Genomic DNA, 18,655 nt, shown 5'->3' with positions numbered 1-18,655 from the left:
CCGTATTTAAGGACCCGCCTCATCCCTGCCCCTGCCTTTGCCCTCTTCACTCCAGGCCCCGCCCCGGCCTTGGATTTCTTCCCACTAAGACCACGCCCACCCACCAGGGTCCCGTTATCCTCTCGGCCCCGCCCCCTCACTCAAGGCTCCTCCTAATCCCAGACCCCGCCCCTATTCCCCAACTTTGCCTCCTTCATTCCTTGCTCCCAGCCGGGTCACTCACTCCGGCAAAGCCCATCCCGTCCCACTGCTTCTCTTGCAGCCACGACCTCCCACTTCAGGCTCCTCCCCTTGGTGCCAGGCCCCGCCTCCAGTCGCGGCATTCCCGCAGGGAGTTCGCGGGCGGCGGCCGCGCACGCGCAGAGCAGCGGTCGGTTGCCGTGGCAGCGCCGCCCGGAGGGGAGGAGGGTGGCGGCCGGGCGGGCGCTGACCGAGACTGCTGCGACTGAGGCGGCGACGCGCGACTGAGACCCTGCGTCCGGCTTGCCTCCGGGCGGGCAGCGTGAGCGGCGGGGCGCGCCGCCCGGCCGGGGAATGCGGGACCGGCTGCCGGACCTGACGGCGGTGAGCAAGCGAGCGAGCGGATAGCGGTTTGGGCTGGGCGGGTCCAGCGGGAGGCCCGAGGCTGGGAGGGGCCGGGCTGAGAGGAAGCGGGGCTCCCCAGTTCAAGGAAGGAGTGGCCTGGGTGGAAGAGGGGCGCCCAGGACCGGGAAGGAGAGGTCGCGTAGGGGCTCCCAGCTCAGAAAGGGAGGGTCCCTGGAAGAGAGGGTCTCAGGCCACGGAGGGAGGAGCTGAGGGGAAGGTGGGGTTCCAGGCTAGGGCCGGAGGGGCCGAATGAGAGGGGGTCCCAGACTAAGCAAGTAGGTGCCCTGGTGAGGGAGAACGGGTCAGAGGGAGGGGCCCAGATGGAAGGAGGGGGGTCTCAGATCAGGAAAGGAAGAGAGGGTTGCCCTAGACCATGGAGGAAGGGTTTGGTTGGGAGGGGGCTCCCAGGTCAGGGATTAGGGGCCGGAGTGGGTGGGTAGAGTCCCAGGGGACTTCCCAGGCCACAGTCCCTCTCCAGGCCCCACTCCCGCTCCCAGTGGGCGCAGCTGGTGACTTCACTTCCTTGGCTGGTCAGGGGTGGTCTCATCTTGCTCCCACACTTGCCCCTTTGACAGCTCAAGAGGCTGGATCCCTTACTGCCCAGATCCCAGCACTAGTCTCCTTTCTCGGCAGGACCCACCCCCACCCCACCGTTTGTGGGAGAGAACCCCCTCTTCTGGGACCTTTACTGCCCTTATCAGGGCCAGAACTTGTGTGTGTATAACTGCTGCAGGGCCCACCCTAGGGTGCTGGCAGCAGCCGGCGGCCTGCCCTCCACTCTGCCCCGGGTTTCCCTCGCCTGTCTTGCGCTTTGGGGATGCTCTGTTGATGTTTGGGTGAGCGAGTGTGTGTGTGCTGGCTGCAGGGGGCGGAGAGCAGCTTGTCTCTCTTGAGCTCCCGGCGGGCAGTTTGCTCTGTATATGTGTTTATAGGCGGATCTCGGTTATTGTACTTTGCAGATTCCACATTTTTTAAACACATGGGAGGTTTGGGGCGACCCTGCATCAGGAAAGTCTCTGGGCGCCATTTTTATGGCCGTATGTGCTCACTCTATGTCTGTGCTCCTTTAAGGTTGTTCCCACATCTCTGTCACCATAAGGCTACCGCACACTTCGTAGACCGTGTCTATGCAATGTTCAGTTCCCCGGGGGAACCAAAAAGCGCGGGTGTCCCGCTTCATTGCCATCTTCGCCTCACTGCTGGACCTGACCTGGACTGCAGAGCCTCTGAGGGCTGCCTGTAGGCGCAGTCCCTTTTGGACGTCTTTATTCAGTTGCCCCTTCCCTCTCAAGGGTCAGAGTTTTTGTACCAACACCCATGCTTGGCCCCTTTGCTGACTTCCTGGCCTGAAATGCTGGTTTTGGCATGTCCGTTGGAGATATTCTGCCCCCACCAAAGGCCACTGATCCGCCCTGCTTGTAGATGCCAGTCCTGTGAGCCAGAGGTGCCAAATCTAGAGTGGAACACTCCAGACTGGGAACGTTTTTGCCCAACAGAACTAATGATAGGTTCCCCCCCCCCCACATTAAGATCATGGGTAGTAATTACTGCTGCTCATTTCCCCTTTTGTTAGGTCTTCTTGCACATTTCTAGCCTCTGCCACCTCCAGCGGGGGCTGGAAGCCCGATTGCCCAAGGGCATCCCTGTTATGAGCCTAGGATGCTCATTCAGGACCGTGTTGGACCAGTAGACCCGCACCTGAGGGTTTCCCAGTCTGTAATCTTTACAATGGAGCCCTGGTGTTGCAGTGGGCTACACTTTGTGCTGCTAACCTCAAGGTGGGCAGTTCAAACCCACCAAGTGTTCTGAGGGAGAAAGATGAGGCTATCTGCTCCTGTAAAGATGAATGGTCTTGGAAACGCCAAGGAGCAGTTCTGTGCTGCCCTACAGGCTTGCCCCGAGTCAGAATCGACTGGATGGCAGTGGGTTCCCCTTTTATGACGGGTCAGATGTGCTGAGCTTTGCCGTGGAACCCTGCAGGTGACTGAGTCCTGTGCTGTCTGACTGGGTGCCCCAGGATAGGAGTTCAGGTATTGTAAAATGAAGAGATGCTGACGGGGGGGTGGGGGCAGTAAGAAGTCAAATAAGTCTCAAAGTGGCAGAGTGCATGTTCTAGAACTTCAGAAGTGGCCTCACAGAGTCTGATACTGTCCTGCGTTAGGTGATAAGACTTAGCATATCAGTGGAGGTGTCTCATCCTGGGTCGATTTCAAAACTCCCAAGACCCACAGTTCCCTGGCTGTGAAGCGTGGATAATAGCAGGGGACTTGCCTTTGTCTTCGAGGCAGGGGGTGCACCTGAGGTGATCTGCCTGTGAAGTTTGGGAGAAGGTGAGAGGAAGCAAGTGATGGGTACTTATAAGAGCTACTACTATTTACTCTGTCTTTGTGCATTCTCAGGAAGTTATTAAAACCAAAACCAAGTGAAACCTTTTCCCGAGTATAGAATGTTAATTTGAAATGAAGTTTGATATCCTTCTTAATAACTTTTGACTTTCAAAACCTATCTGAGTTGCTAGATAGGAACATTTCAGTGAGATCCCCCATGCCCTGCGGCCATCCAGAGTAAACTGTCTGCCCAGCAGCGTGTTTCTAAGGGTCCGCGTTTTTCTATAGGCGAAGTTTAGTGTTTCATATTGGTTAGTGAGCACACCTCATTTGCACCGTCAACACTCCCAGCTTTGTGATGCCTCCGAGACGTTCCCCTCCTTCGTTCCTGATGCTTCCTCCTCAGGAAAAGATTACTCACCACCTCACTCAAGGGGACCCACCACCCTCGGGGGCTCCGGACTCTGCTTCACCCTGTAGGTCAGAGGAGAGCTGCTGGGGCTTCCAAGGCTGTCAGCCTTTTTGGAGGACGACAGCCTCATCTTTCTCTGAGGGCTGAGTGCTTAACCACTGTGCCACTAGGGCTCCTTTAGGTTAGCCAGGGTCTCCGGGTCCCTTTGAGCTGACCCCAATAGTGACAGCATCGAGCTACCCTGTAGGGTTTACTAGGTGGTCGTCATCTTTATGGGGACAGATGCCAGGCTTTTCTCCTTCAGAGCCACTGGGCGGGTCCCAATTGCCAGTGCTGAACCACTGCACCACCAGGCCTCACTCTGAGTCGAAAACCAGCATAATGTCCACATTCTAGGAGATGATGACCCCAAACATGGTTCGATTACTTCAGTTCCAGAATTCTTGTCTGCCAAAGGATATGCTTGCTGTGCTTGAGACTAGAGGAGCTACAGGTCACAGCTGTGGGGCTTGTTTGCATGATGACAAACACAAGACTATGAATAGACAGATTATAAACTTACATAGCACGCATGCAAAAACACAGGGGCTGTACACACAAATCTCATCCACTACCCCGGAGTCCCATTCTGAAATGGTAGATTTTTATGGGAGCAGACAGCCTCCTCTTTCTCCCTTGAAGTGGCTGGTGTTTCTGAACTGCCAACCTTGTGGTTAGCAGCTTATCACCTAGCCTACAGCATCACCAAGAATCTCCAAACACAAACAAAAACAAAACCAAAAAAATAAAACCCATTGCTATCAAGTTGATTTTACTCTCTAATAGGATCTAGGCACCTTATAGGACAGCACAGAACTGTCTCTGTGGGTTTCTAAAGCCTGTTAATGTTTATAGGAGGAGATAGCCTCATCTTTCTCCCCTGGAGTGGCTGGTGGGTTTGAACTGCTGACTTTATGGTTAGCAGTCCAATCCTAAACCCACAGCGCCACTAGGGTTCCTTATAATAGCTGTGTGGTGTTCATTTCTAGATCTAAGGGCAATGAGAGTATGACAGTACTTTAATCTCTGAGTGCAAGGCTTTGAATTCCAAATTCAAACCTTTATAGGGCAGGACAAACTCGACTCAGATCTTTTGAAGTTATTCCTTTGGCCACACAAATAGCTCATGTTGTTCAAGATGCTATGCACTAAATACTCAGACCCTAATTTTAAAACAAGAATTTATTTCTCCTTAAATTGTTGACTGAAACAAAATACAAAGTGTGTCTACTCTGCTTATCATTTTGTATGTGACGCCCTGGTGGTGGTAGTGGGTTACATTCTGGGCTGCTAACCACAGAGGCAGTGGTTTGAACTGGGAAAGGGGTGGCAGTGAGCTTCCGTAAAGATTTGCAGTATTGGAACCCCACAGGGGCAGTGCGACTTAGTGAATGACTTACAGCAGAGGGCCTTGGTTTGTTTTGTTTGGGGTAGGTATCGTATAGAATTTCCCAGCCTACTCAGTCCTGCCAAGCTTTTACGTTCCACTGATCCCCTGGAACAGTTTCCCACAGCTGGAACCTGCCCTTTCTCTGCTTGCTTCCAGAGCTGTGTCCCTTTTGGTCTCTGTAAGGCAGCAGTTCTCAACGTGTGGGTTTGACCCTTTTGGGTCGCCCAATTCATAACAGTAGCAAACTTACAGTGATGAAGTAGCAACGGAAGTAATTTTATGGTTTGGGGGGATCACCACAACATGAGGAACTGTATGACAGGACCGCGGCATTAGGAAGGTTGAGAACCACTGCCTAGACCCACAGATGGGCTGCTTCTCGATTTTAGCTTCCGGTCTCGTCTGAGTTAACAAGTCAGACATCTCAATGACAGCCCTGCATCACACTGTCCGTCCTCCCTGGTGGCCTCCCCACATATGCTGGGCTACAGCCCCAGGTCAGCGCTGGGCTCCTGAAATGCCCTCGCCCCGCTGCCTGCTCCCAGCTCCCTGCCCTGCCTGCCTGGGGGCTCATGTTTCTGGCAGTCCCTCAGAAAGTCTGGGCATTTCCTGCATGGTGTATGAACTAGAGCCCTGACAGGCTTACCCTGAGGTGGGGCTCTGGCCAGGCTGAAGCGATGTCCTCATAGTGGCCAGGCCAGAGCTGCCCACCTTGGGATGCTCCAGGCCAATTACGAGATCTTTTCCTGCACGTCACCTCAGTGCCTCCTGTTGGACCTGCCGTGAAGCTGTCGGCCCAGTACAGCTGACCATTGAACTAAACAGGCACCGGGAACTGCCCCCGCACAGTCAAAAACCCACATGTAACTTCATTCCCCCCTAACTTGGCTGCTAATAGCCTCCTGTTGACTAGATACCACACTGATAACACACACAACCTGTGAACAAAGGTTCACTACTGACTCCATGAAACTCACTGCCGTCCAGCTGGCTGGGACTCAGAGTGGCTCTGCCTCGGCTTCCCAGCCCACCTCTTCCTCCTCTGCATGCAGAGAGATAGCCAGTATTTCTCCCAGTGGCAGGTGCACTGGCCAAGAATCAAACTCAGGCCCTTAGGAAAGGAGAGCATGCCACTATGGACACACCACTGTCCCTTACTTCTACTTGGGGCCCCAGAGTTGAGGGAACAGCTGAATCGGGGTGGTGGTGGGATGCTGTGGAGTTGGTTCTTTGCCATGTCTGAACCCATTGTTGCAGCCACAGTGTCTGTCCATCTCACTGACCCTCTACCATAGCGTGGTGTCCTGCAGGGATTGACCACCTGGTGATCTGTATATTTGTATCATGTCGTTGGGGAATTTGGGGTTGGTTCTGACTCACAGTTATGACCTATGCCACAGTAAAGCTGCCCATTGGATTTCCTAGACTAATCTTTACGGCAACAAATTATTGCTAGGTTTGTCTTTTGCAGAGCTGCAGGGTGAGTTTGAACCACTGACCTATTGGTGAACTTTTGATTGGCAGCCCAGTGCGCGCTCATTCTCTCTCTCTCTCTCTCTCTCTCTCTCTCTCTCTCTCTCTCTCTCACACACACACACACACACACACACACACACATACACACACACAGTGAGGGTCAGGATTGACCATGAGATGGATGGCCATGGTCCTGAGTGGGACAGGAGAGGCTTTGTAGTGCTTCTAAGACACGCTTATGTCCCAGGCATCCTCATTCCCAGACTCTTCCAGGCTCAGTGTTGGTGGATGGCTGTGTCCCAGTGATCCCCTCGTTGTGAGAGGGAAGCTGGCACCTCAAGCCTCTGATGGGCGAAGACTTTACTGGTGCTTCTAAGAAGGGCGTGGAAAGGCGGAGCCCCACTCCCACCTCGGCTTCCCTCAGGCTGGAGTCCAGCTGACTCACTGGGAGTGGCCTCCGCTGCCCCATGCTGCCAGCGTCCGTCCGCAGCTCTGCCCTTCCTCTCTGCAGCCCTCTGCTAGTCAGTGTCCATTCCATTCCCTCGGGTCTTCATCTGTCCTCTCTTCTCCCTGGCGCTGAAGACCTTTTTCTTTTCCCTCTTCCTAATTGAGATTTTTTTCAGTCCGTTTATTTGGTTCTGACTCCTAGAGACTCCACAGGACAGTGCAGACTGCTCGGTAGGGTTTCTGAGACTGTAAGTTTCTGTGGGTACAGACAACCTCATCTTTCTCCCACTGGTCGGTGGGTTCAAACCGCTGATCTTTTGGTTAGCAGCCCAGCCTCTAGCTCTTGGTGTCACCAGGGCTCCTTATGGGATGTGGTGTGCTGACCGGTCTGGTGTAAGAAGGAAGGGTTCTAAAATGCACTCTGTGGAGAGCAAATGTTTTGAGAATGATGAGGACAATGAATGTACAAATGTGCTTTCCACAATTGATGTGTGGATTGTGATAAGAGTTGTATGAGCCCCTAATAAAATGATTAAACAGCAACAAAAAAAGACCAGGCTTACAGATCTGAGAGACTGGTGGAATCCATTAACATCCTTCAAGCCTGGAACTGTACCCACTCTCCAAGACCACCTTCCAGTCAAACAATAGACATGACAAAATAATAATTTACAGATTATCAAGGGTTCATGAGGGGAGGGGAGTGGGGAGGGAGGGGGAATAATGAGCTTAAGTAAAGAGCAAATGTCTTGAGAATGTTGAGGGTGACGAATGTACAAATGTGCTTTACACAATTGATGTATGTATGGCTTGTGATGAGTTGTATGAGACCCCAATAAAATAATTAAAATACAATACAATAAAATGCACTCTGGGCTCCCATAGCTACACGCCCTCTGTCCATCCACAGTCTGCTATGTGACAGTGCAGCTGAGTTCAGTGGCAGGCGTGGCAGTGACAGTTCCCGCTTAGTCGAAGAATGACTTGAGTTCTTGTAGGTATCCAGCAGCTGTTATCTCTCCATGCACTGCTGAGACTTGAATTTATAAAGGCTTTTAAAAAAGCACTGGAATCTTCCATGTTATATTTTCCATTTCAGTGTCGGAAAAATGACGATGGAGACACGAGTGTCGTGGTTGAAAAGGACCATTTTATGGATGAATTCTTCCATCAGGTAAGAGCTGTTCACTGAGAACCTCCCAGCCCCCCCAGCCCCCACCCCTGTCAGCTTCCCTCTTTAGTGCTGATGTAATGGGGTTGGTGTAACTGTGCAGTTATCAAATTGGACGCTGCTGTAATCATCAGTGAAGCGAAGATTCGTAGACATTGCTGTGTGAATCACATATGTTCCTCTAGTCTTTTCAGTGCTCCGGAAACACTGAGGAGAGAAGCAATTGTTGTTGCCGGTGATTGCCTTGGCAGGTGGGGCGAGAACGGTGGAACTGGGTAGGTGGCATGCAGCAGCCCACCCTCCTCCTGTGAGAGAGCTCTGCTCTAGCTGAGGGCCCGCTTGGCGAGGAGGGTCTGTCTGCTGGTGATGGTGGCCTTCTTCTCGGGGGGTTTGGAGGTGCTGGTGGGTAGCACTCGATCTTATGGCCTTTCCCCCAAGTCATCTCCGTACACAGAAGCAAGTGTGCGCTGTACTGCCCTGTTGTGTGGGCTGAGATGGGTGAACCAGGCCACGATTCTCAGTATTACACAGTACTTGACCCCAGTTATTCCTCTGATGTAAGCTTAATGGGTTGCACATCATCACTCCTATGATGGTAATGAGGCAGTTTTCTTAACGAGGTAGATACAATCTACAGGATTAGATTGTATCTAGCTGAGCTCCTTTGAGATCCAACAGGGATTAAACAAGGAAGCAGACATGGGAGGGCTGGGCTACCACCCAGAAAGAAGGGCTTGGAGCTGAGCACGTCCGTTGGACCCAGGGTCTCTGTGCTGGGAACCTCTTAGACCCAGAGGAAGACGGATGAAAATGAACCCACAGAGAAAGGTTCCCCCTGTGTCTGGTCCCCTGACTTTGAACTTCTAATCTGTGATAGAATAAATTCTGATTTATTCTAAACTGCTGCCTTCAATGGATTACCACTTGGTGTAAAGAAAGTCAAAATCCTTACAACTGGACCCATAGACAACATCACGGTCATTGGAAAAAAGATTGAATTTGTTAAGGATTTCATTTAATAGCCAAGAAAGCCAACAACCTATTGCAAATCTTTGCTTCTTAACATGTTGGAGAACAAGGGTATTGTGTTTGTCTGGGTACTTTAGAGAAACAAATCCACAGAAACTCATGTATGAGAGAAATTTTTATATAAAGGTTAAGCGCACATCAAGAAAACATCCCAACCCAGTGCTGCCCAAGCTCACAAGTCCAACATTAGCCCATATGTCTGACACCAATCCACAAAGTCCTCCTCCATCTCACAAAACACACACTATGACACTGACTGCAGGAGGGAAGCCGAATCAGTGAACGTGTAAGCATCTCAGCGCTGGCAGGGGTCTCCACACGGCACTCCAGCACCCAGGCCTGCATCAGGGTAGGTCCATGTGGCTTCTCCTTGGGGATGTCTTGCAGGAAGTGAACCTTTCCAGCGGAAGCAGGAAACTGGCTAAGAAAAGCTGCACCCTGGTCCAACCATCAGAAAGCAAGAGACCCGCGAACTGGAAAGGCGAGGCTCACCAAACCATTTATCTCTCCGCCCTTCAATTAACCCCACATGTTCTTATTGGCTCGGTTGGCACAATAACTTTATATCAGGTATCATTTTGAGAACTAAGGTGCAGCTGCCCCAAGCCAAGGTATTTTCAGTCACTTCATACGTATGTAAAAGTTGGCATTGAATAAGGAAGGGGGAAGAAGAATCAAGGCATTTGAACGATGGTGCTGGAAAAGAATCTGAAAAGTACCATGAAAAAACAATCCCTCTGTCTTGGAAGAAGTACAGCGAGGATGCTCCTCGGAAGTGAGTATGCAGGACTCTGGCTCATTTACTTTGGACAGGCCATCAGCAGGGACTCGTCCCTGGAAAAGGACTTCATGCTTGGCATACTGCATAGTCGGCAAGGACTGTCTAGAAGATGGACTGGCAGAAGATGCACCAGTGAGCTCAATCACAACAATTGTGAGGACTGACGGTGGTTCGTTTTGTTGGGCACAGGGCCGCTGCGAGTCAGAATCGACTGGACAGCACCTACCAAGAACTAACAAAGCCACTCACGTGTGCTGTTTTTGTTATATCGGCACTAGACAGCTGAGATGTGGTCACTGGTCAGTATGGCCATTGCCCAGAGTGCAGGGCTGAGGTCGCCACATCTGGAATGGTGGCTCTCAGATCTGACCTGGAACCCGGTGCCTTCTCTGGGGCTGCACCGGGAGCCGCCCCTCCCTCCCCAGGGTCGCCCTTCCCTTGTTACATGCCTTGCACCATCGGCAGACTCGTGGATCACATTCTGCAGGGGTTCTAACTGTTGAGAGTGAGTTCCAGCACAGGTCTCTTGCCTTTGCTCACTATGACGAAAAGAAACGTGTCCACAGCATATGTTTTTGGTGGTGGAAGCTTTACTTTCAGGTTGGGTCTCGTTCGTGCTTCAGCTAAAATACACTGGTTTCGGTGTTTGTGCTCCTGTAAAAGCATCATCCTGCTGGGTCTGCTGATGTAGGGCTTTAAACATCCCTAACATGCTGTCCTTGAAATAATACCCACTGCCAAGGTGGTCACCAGACGTCAAGGATTGCCTATAGTTCCTGGTTTTGATCTAGTGGGGAAACCAGGAAAGGACATTGTGAGCGAGATATGAGAAGTGACCTTGGTGACAGTATGGCGGCTGCAGCAGCGGGCTCAGACATGACGGCGATTGCGAGGGGGCACGGACTGGGCAGGGTTTACTCCTGTTACTACTCGAGTTGCTAAGAGTCAGAGCCGGCTTGAGGGCACCGTACAACAACTGCTAGGTTTCTGCTGGTACTCCTTGGAAACGAGATGCTTTTTATTGTCTTTAAGACTCCCTGCCCCCTTTGCCATGTTTCTGTTTTCACCTCCTTTCCCTGGGTGCTCGGAAGCCGTGTGTCACTGCGGGTTCTCTGAGGGAGAAAGATGAGTCTGTCTGCACCTGTCAGGGTGGGCGTCTCTGAAACCCTATTGGGCTTGCTCTGAGTTGGCAGTGACATGATGGCAGTCGGTATAGCTTTTGGCTTTACCCAGACACAACTCCTTGTAAAAATATATTTTTTATTTTAAAGAACCTCCTAGCATTACATGTTGTTGCTGGATTCAGCACAGAGATTATACAGCATAATTCATTGAATGATCCTAAACTGGAGTCGTCGTTAAACGAGGACATTGCTGTGGTGGGTAGGGAGCCCTCGTGGCCCCAACAGTTCAGCCTCAGCCACTGACCAAAATGTTAGTGGTTCACACATCTCTATGGAGAAAGAGCCGGTGGAAAATCCAGGGGCAGCTTCACTGTCACACGAGGTCACCATGATTTGGAATGGACCGCTGGTGGTTCGCGGGTGGGTCAGGAAGCTGGGGCCAGATGGGACGAATGTGGATGGTCGGGTAATCTCTAGTTTCCGCCTGCTGAGAGCCCAGTCGACTCCACAGCCAGTGTCTTGTCTGTGAAAGGGCCTCTCCAGCAGTGGTTGTGTGCTGACAGCAACTCACTTCTAGAAAACGCCTTCAGCTCCAACGCATCCCACTGTCTAGGCTGATAATGGACAAGGAGAGACCCTGTGTGGGGAGTCCCCGGTGCAGATGGGAGCTGGCACCATTGTGGCAGCGGGACGTCCCTGTGGGTGCTGAGCCCCACAGCTTCCTTTTCTTCTGCAGTCACAGCGGGCTGTTTATTGTCAGGGGCCCGACGTTGTCTGTGTCTGCTTTTGACACGTGGAATTCTTTTTAGAAACGGACCTTCCAAGATGGCCGAGGGACATGCAGGCCTGTGTGCCGAAACCAAGTATCTTTACTTGGGTGAGGCCCGCGTTGTGAAGCAGCAGATATTTTAAAAGATCTGTTTTCAGTTTAAAGATTTTGTGTTTACAGGAAGACTGAAATGAAATTATACTGTAAGAACGTGAAGAATTCCACTACAGACATTGAGCTCTGGTGGGAATAGCGCCCGCAGTTTTTGATAGCTTACAGCTCCTATCCCCGTTAGACTCTCTTGCAGTGCTGCGATCTTCGTCGTATCTGGGCTTGGGCTGGGGACCTTAGGGGATCCTGGGCCCCTCACATAAGGTCCAGGTGGTCACACAACACCAGACCCTGGGACAGCAGGGCTTTGAGCTTCGTGGCCCATCTAGACATGGGGTTTGCCCCCTGTCATGAGCTCTGAGTGAGAGGGTGAGTTCAGGCTTGAAGCACTTGAACTCACTGCCGCGGTGACAGGGCAGAGTCTACGGGCCCTCGCAGTCCCAGCTTTCTAGCTCAGGGATCAGCTGTTTGCCTCTCCACGCTCAGGTTCCTGACCCACCGGGAAGCCTGTGGCGGCCGGGGCAGCGGGCCACACCGCAGGGCAGATGAGAATCTAGAAATGCACAACACTGTTCATGAATGGATTTCTATTTGGGAGACAAGTTTTGTTCCCCCGATAAAAACCTCTGTGGTGTCTTGTGAGTTGGCTTCAGACAGCTGCTGTAACAAAGAGACACACTGGGTCTCACGGGGCCAGGATCCGGTGTTGCCGGGCTGCTTCCTCTGGGAGACCCCAGGGATAGGCAGTCCGTGGCTGGTGTGTCCCGAGGCCTATTGTTTAGGCTACACAGGCCTTTGAAGAGTGCACCTTTCATCCCTTTGGCAATTGTGTGGAAAAGAACACTGGCTTGTTGAGACCGAGTGTCAGAGGACGGCTGTCAGCACCTCACAGAAAGCTGGCGGTCAGTGAGCAAGTCCTTGCGGCTGAGTCTGCCTTGGAGTCCGTCCTGACCGACACTGCCCCATAAGGCAGAACAGAACTGTCCCAGAAGCAGACTGCCACCTCCTCCTCCTGCTGCTGGGCAGCTGGTGGGTTAGAACCACCGAAGTCTACAGAGCAGATCATCAGTCTGACACCCAACAATTCGTCCATTCATACACATTTGCTTCATCTCATTACTTGCACCAAGTCCAAGTCCCTTCAATGTGTCATCTCCCCCGCCCGCCCCCCGTGGTTCCCATTATCTCCACTCCTCCCACTTTTGGAACCCTCTCAGCTCTGTCCTTGGGCAACTGTTGCCCCTTGGATCTCAGGGGGTTGTTGAGGCTAAGAGTTGTGCTCCTCCCTAGTGTCACTGCCCCTATGGACCTGAAAACCCAGCCATGTCAGCTCCAGGCTGGAAAGATTCCAAGGGCAGAGGTCTCAGCCTCCCGCCAGTGTCTCTCTGATCAGGAATGGCTGAAGTGGGCTCAGTCACAGAGACACAGAGATGGGGCAGGTCTCTCTGTGAGACGGGAGGCCCTATGTCTTCATGTGGAGACTTTTGTTCACCCCTTCTCCACTCTCCTTTTGAGGGACTGGACACTCCTGCGGTGGTCTTGGATTTCCTGCTGTGGCCCTGACTGACTCTGCCTTCCAGGTGGAGGAGATTAGAAACAGCATTGCCAAGATCGCCCAGTTTGTGGAAGAAGTCAAGAAGAACCACAGCATCATCCTTTCTGCACCAAATCCAGAAGGAAGTACGTTTGGGGCCTTACACACGTGTGCGCGTACCTGTGTGTGCGCGCGCATGTTCACCTGTGTGTGTGCCTTTGGGTGTGTGTGTGTGCCCAAGTGCCTTTGAGAGCGTCTCTTTGTCTCTCTCTTGACACTCAGCTGCTCCCGCCCTGGCTGCCCAAACTACTTATGGGGGAGCCGGTGACAGTCCTGGTACCTAGAGACGCACAGCCTTAGGGATTCTGACTCTTGGTGTGGCTCACGGTCTCGTCAGAGCTTCATAAGACCCTGGCTTCCAGCTGTGGCCTCCCGGAGGCCCCCAGCATGCCACAGCCCCACAGCAATGATGGTGCTGGGTGCTCAGTGGCCAGGGACTAGAGAGCAGGACTTGTGGGAGCACATATGAAGGTGCTGCTTCAGCAGAAGCTCCACAGGTGGGTGGCCTCCACAAACAATACTCGGTTAGGAGGCCCTGTGCTAGGGCAGGACATCTCTATGGGCTCTGAGGAGTCTCCCTGTCTCCTTCCAGCACCTGTGGGCTCGGCGTTCCTTGGAGAACACCTGTATTGTGGCATCAGCCGCCCCTTGGGTCTAGATGACTTTCTTTATGGACCTGAAGGTCTGTGGCAGCCCTGTGCCCAGGATGTCTGTTGGTTTCGTTTTTTTCAATAGCCTATGTTGGTCATTGTCATGGTGTCCAGGTTTTTCCATGCTGTGGTTGCCCACGTCACAGACACACGGTGCCAGGGGAGTCCCAGCAGGTGTGGGACTCAAGTTAGTCACCGTGGCGTTTGCGTCAGCACAGATGCTGCTGCCTCTCAGCTGGACAACACTTCCCAGGGAATGGACGTGGGTTTCTGCTGGCTGCCTTTGGACTGGGCTCTGTACCTGTGTCCGCTGCCTCCCTCGGTCTAGCTCCAGGCCCTTGGAGCAGGCCGGCTTCCTCCAGTTTGGGCTCCACCCTGGGGGTGGAGTGACTTTGTGGATCAGGCGTTGATGTGCCTTGATTGGGGGAAACCCTTGGCCTTTCCCAGCACAGGGCACCCTGATTGGTTTTGTGTGTTGTGCCCTCTGTGGGTCAGTGTGGGCAGGGATGTGCACCCTCAGGGCTGTACCAGAAGGGCCCCGCCCCATTGGCTTGTTAAGACAGAGGGCGGGACCTCCCCAGCAAGCTGCCACCAAGCAAGTGTGCGTCACAGAGCACTCTCTGGTGTCCCGTGAGAGAGAGCCGGCACCTCACTTGAGGGAGGGCAGTGCCCCTTGAATGTTGACAGGGGTGTCGTGTCTCTGCTGTGCTTATGTTGGATGCCATCACTCAGATGTCATTGTGTTGTGTATTGTTATAGAAATAAAAGAAAACCTTGAAGATCTAAACAAAGAAATCAAGAAAACCGCCAATAAAGTCCGAGCCAAGCTCAAGTGTAAGTATGGATGGGGTGGGGGAGACGGGCCACTGTTGCCTTCTCCTTGGTAACTTTCCACCTACCACTCTCCGATTATCTTGCAAAATTCAATTGATGCCCACTTTAAAATGAATGCCCTGTCTGTATTTAGAGCCCTGTTGGCCTACATGTGAGTCAGGGTTACGGCTGGCTTCGAGCCCTTAGATTTTGGAGTTTAGTAAGATTGATTAAGCGCTTGCTTATAAATCGTCAATCTTGTTATTGCTCTATATTTTTATCATGTTTTTGGCTAACTTTCAGCTATTTGAGAAGGTGACATCACCTGGAAGATGAATGGCCAGTTTTCTTCTGGGCGGTTTGTCAGGGGGGGGGACTCTTGTAAGCCTCACGGGCATTCCCACTTGGTTCTGGGTTGCTTGTTTCTCAGTTTTGAAGCAGTGCTTTCTGGGGGGTGTAGATGGGGACGCGGGACTGAAGTGGGTGCTGCTTTTTTGGATATTGTAGGAAGACACATTGTACTTCATCTTTACAAAGGAGCACAGAATCAAGAACGGTCTCTGCGCAGATTCAAACAACAACTACCATAACCCCCCTATGGAAAAAAGGGGCCCCGGTGGGGCTGTGGTTTTGATGTTGTTCTGCTAAAGATTGAGAGTTCAAACCCACCAGCTGCTCTGCAGGAGAAATTTGAGGCTATCTTCTCTGTAAAGATTTACAGACCTGGAAACCCTTTGGTGGGTTTGGGTTTTTGGTTTTTATTGTGGAAAAGGTCAAACTGAGTGTGCCCCACACTCTGCCCACACCCTCAGCTCCTGGTATCGTTAAGGCGATAGGGACTGCTTCCCCAGAAGCCATAGTCTCTGTGCTATTATTGGACCTAAATAAAATTAGTTACAGCCATTTAATAGTATTACATCATTAATAAACATTTATTGTAGAAGGTGTACCTGTTGTTATCGATTCAATTCCAATTCTTAGTGACTCCAGAAGACAAAGAGAATGACCCACTGGATTTCCGAGACTGTAGTCTCTGTGGAAGCAGACCGTCACATCTTTCTCCCTCAGAGCAACTGGTGGGTTTGAACCGCCAACTTGGTTAGCAGCGAACACTTGAACTACTATGATAACTGTTGTTGTTAGGTGCTATTCAGTCTCACATACTTTTGACTGTGGTACTAGGGCTCCTGTAACATATATAGTATGTGGAGTCTTCAGAAAGTTCACGGAAGATTCATATAATAAAAAAAACTATGCTGGATTTCAATTTTTTTCTTTGCACAAAAAAATAAGCTTATTAAAACATATCTGAACAGGCTCTCGTTTGAAGCACTAAGAAAGATAAGACATCAGTTTGAAAAGAGCCCCTTTGAGAGCAACGTGAATTCTGCTAAAATCAAAATGAGCAAACCTCAAATCTACGGTAAAGCTTGGGTGGAAGAATGGTGAAATCATTGATGCTTTACAAACAGTTTACAGGGACAATACCCCAAAGCAGTCAGCAGGTTACAAATGGACAGCTCCTTTTAAGAAGGGTTGAGATGATGCTGAAGCTGCAGCTGCGTTGGCAGGCCTTCCATGTCCATGGAACTTGTTCATGCCCGAGTTGGAACAACAGCCAGCACCACAGACATCCTGATTGGTCTGCATGACCCAATTCTGACTGAAAAATTAAAGTGGACCAAACGTTCAGCTCAATGGGGATGCCAAAAAACTGTTGCTCCCAGACCAGCTGCAGACAAGCAGAGCAGTCAATGGAAATTTTAAACAAGTAGGATTTCTTGGAAGACTTGTAACAGGAGATAAAGAATGGCTTCCCCAATACGATCTTGAAGACAAATCACAGTGAAAGCGATGACTACAACACCATGGAAGTGGGTCCAGTCAGAGCAAAAGCAGACGGTCAAATGCAAAGGTCATGGCAGTAGTTTTGGGGACGTTCAAGGCATTCTGCTTGTTGACCAGCAAACAGTGGTAACAACTCATTTTGAAAGTGTTTTGAGCAGTTAGCGAGCACTTTAGCAGAAAATGCTCAGGAAATCTTTAAAAACAATTTTTTTTATTAATTGTTTTATTAGGGGCTCATACAACTCATCACAATCCATACATACATCAATTGTGTAAAGCACATTTGTACATTCATTGCCCTCATCATTCTCAAAACATTTGCTCTCCACCTAAGCCCCTGGCTCAGGAAATCTTCCCCAGAGAGTCTTTCACCACAACCAGGCTCCTGCTCTTTCTTCTCATCAGCAAGGGCAGGTTGGGAGAGTTTGGGTGGGAAATCATTAGACATCTACCTTACAGTCCTGATTTGGCTCCTTCTGACTTTGTGTTTCCTAACCTTAAAAACATTTAAAGGGTACCCGTTTTTCATAATGAATAGTGTAAAAAAGACTGCATCGACATTGCTAAGTTCCAGGACCCTCAGTTCTTTAGGGATGTTTTATAATAGTATTTTTATAATAGTATTTTCACCTCGATGGAGTATAGATTGAGGGATAAAATAGATTTGTCTTTTAATTCTGTTTTTGCCCAAACTTTTTGAAGCCTTCTTGTGCCTAATATATTTTTACTACTAGCCAGTCAGAGTGTATATTTCCCTGTGGTTTCATAATTGTTATTATTGTGTTTATCTCTTTGTACAGTTCCTTTGGGCTGGGATCCAGATAAGAGCCACACTTTCTGACTGGTCGATACAGCGTATTGCTGTATATGCAATGTCTTGGCCATTGTTTCAAGGCCTTCTCAAGTGGTTAACGCAAGAACGTTTTCATATTTTTTCTTTTCTTTTTAAAGAGAAGGTGAATCATGAATTCCTACTGGTACTTCCAAGTCAAATTAAAGACTAAGGGTTTTTACCTAATTTGAAGGGATTAATCTGTATCTCCTTTCAGCTATGCACCAATCCTGGTTCTCAGTGACACTTACATAACTCCCCTTTGTTTTATCCTGTAGTACACATAGGATGAGCACTGGTGGTGCTGTGGATTAGGCCTGTGGCTGCTAACCACAAGGCTGGCAGTTCAAATCCATCAAACAGTCTGAGGGAGAAAGATGAGGCAGTCTGCTCCTGTAAAGAAGAGTCATTTCAGGAACCCCGTGGGGCAGTTCTGTGGGGTCAGTACGATTGGAATCAGCCGCATGGCAGAGGGTTTATAATGTCCACACAATGGATCGGGTAATAATGCTAACACCTACCACAGAGAATAAACCAAGAAACCATGCCCACTGCCATCAACTCGATTCTAGTTCACTGTGACTCGATACAGATTTTCTGGGACTTTCAATCTTTACGGGAAGAGAGTAGTCTTCACCACAAAGAATCACAACTCATTGCGGCAATCCAACACACAGTGACCCTCTAGGACAGGGTAGAACTGTCTATATGGGTTTCCTAAGGAGCACAAAGCCTCATCTTCTTCTCTTGGAGCAGCTGAGGGGTTCAAACTACTGACCTTGTGCTTCTCAGCTGAGCCCCTTAATTGCTGTGCCACCACCTAACAAGCATGGTATGATTTGCTCTTGCTAACCTGTCTGCAGGTGTAGGGTGGGGGTGGGGAAGAATCAGTACAAATGGGGTTGGAAGCCAGCACCACTGGGGCTCATTTCAAGTCAAATCTGTAAGACCAGGTGGTCAGAGAGCTCTGCCTTCGCTCCCTGTGCCCTCGACCCTCCACGTTATGTCAGTAACTCGGGTCACACACCATTCCTGGTTTCCAGTGGATAGAAGAGCTATGTTGATGCTCTCTGGTAGTCTATGATAGGCGAAGTAGCGTTATGACAAAGTGTGACACGGATATGGAAAGTGTGGCTCGAGTTACAGTGGAACTTGCTTTACTGTGGTGGTCTGGAGCCAAACCCACCTGCACATACATATCGTATCTGAGGGACTTCAAAAGGTTCACGGAGAAATAAAGTTAGAAGATGAGGGGTA

The 18,655-nt window shown here is 50.6% G+C and overlaps 1 protein-coding gene across 6 annotated transcripts in view; it reads left to right on the top strand.

The window, feature by feature from the left end:
* Positions 1-436: 436 nt before the first annotated feature.
* Positions 437-18,655, top strand: part of STX2 (syntaxin 2) — a 30,510-nt gene continuing 12,291 nt past the window's right edge. For all 6 annotated transcript variants that reach the window (XM_045296773.1, XM_004709623.2, XM_045296775.1 and 3 more), the window contains exons 1-4: positions 437-564; positions 7,776-7,850; positions 13,242-13,341; positions 14,665-14,739. In XM_045296773.1, coding sequence (XP_045152708.1) covers positions 535-564; positions 7,776-7,850; positions 13,242-13,341; positions 14,665-14,739 — 280 coding nt within the window. In that variant the 5' untranslated portion in view covers positions 437-534. The remainder of the gene's footprint in view (positions 565-7,775; positions 7,851-13,241; positions 13,342-14,664; positions 14,740-18,655) is intronic.

Source organism: Echinops telfairi, unplaced genomic scaffold, assembly GCF_000313985.2.
Source record: "Echinops telfairi isolate 266 unplaced genomic scaffold, ASM31398v2 ScPeMD7_7412;HRSCAF=8450, whole genome shotgun sequence".
NCBI classification, from domain to species: Eukaryota; Metazoa; Chordata; class Mammalia; order Afrosoricida; family Tenrecidae; genus Echinops; species Echinops telfairi.
Note: the sequence above shows the minus strand (reverse complement) of the source record. Positions and strands in the feature narration are given on the sequence as shown.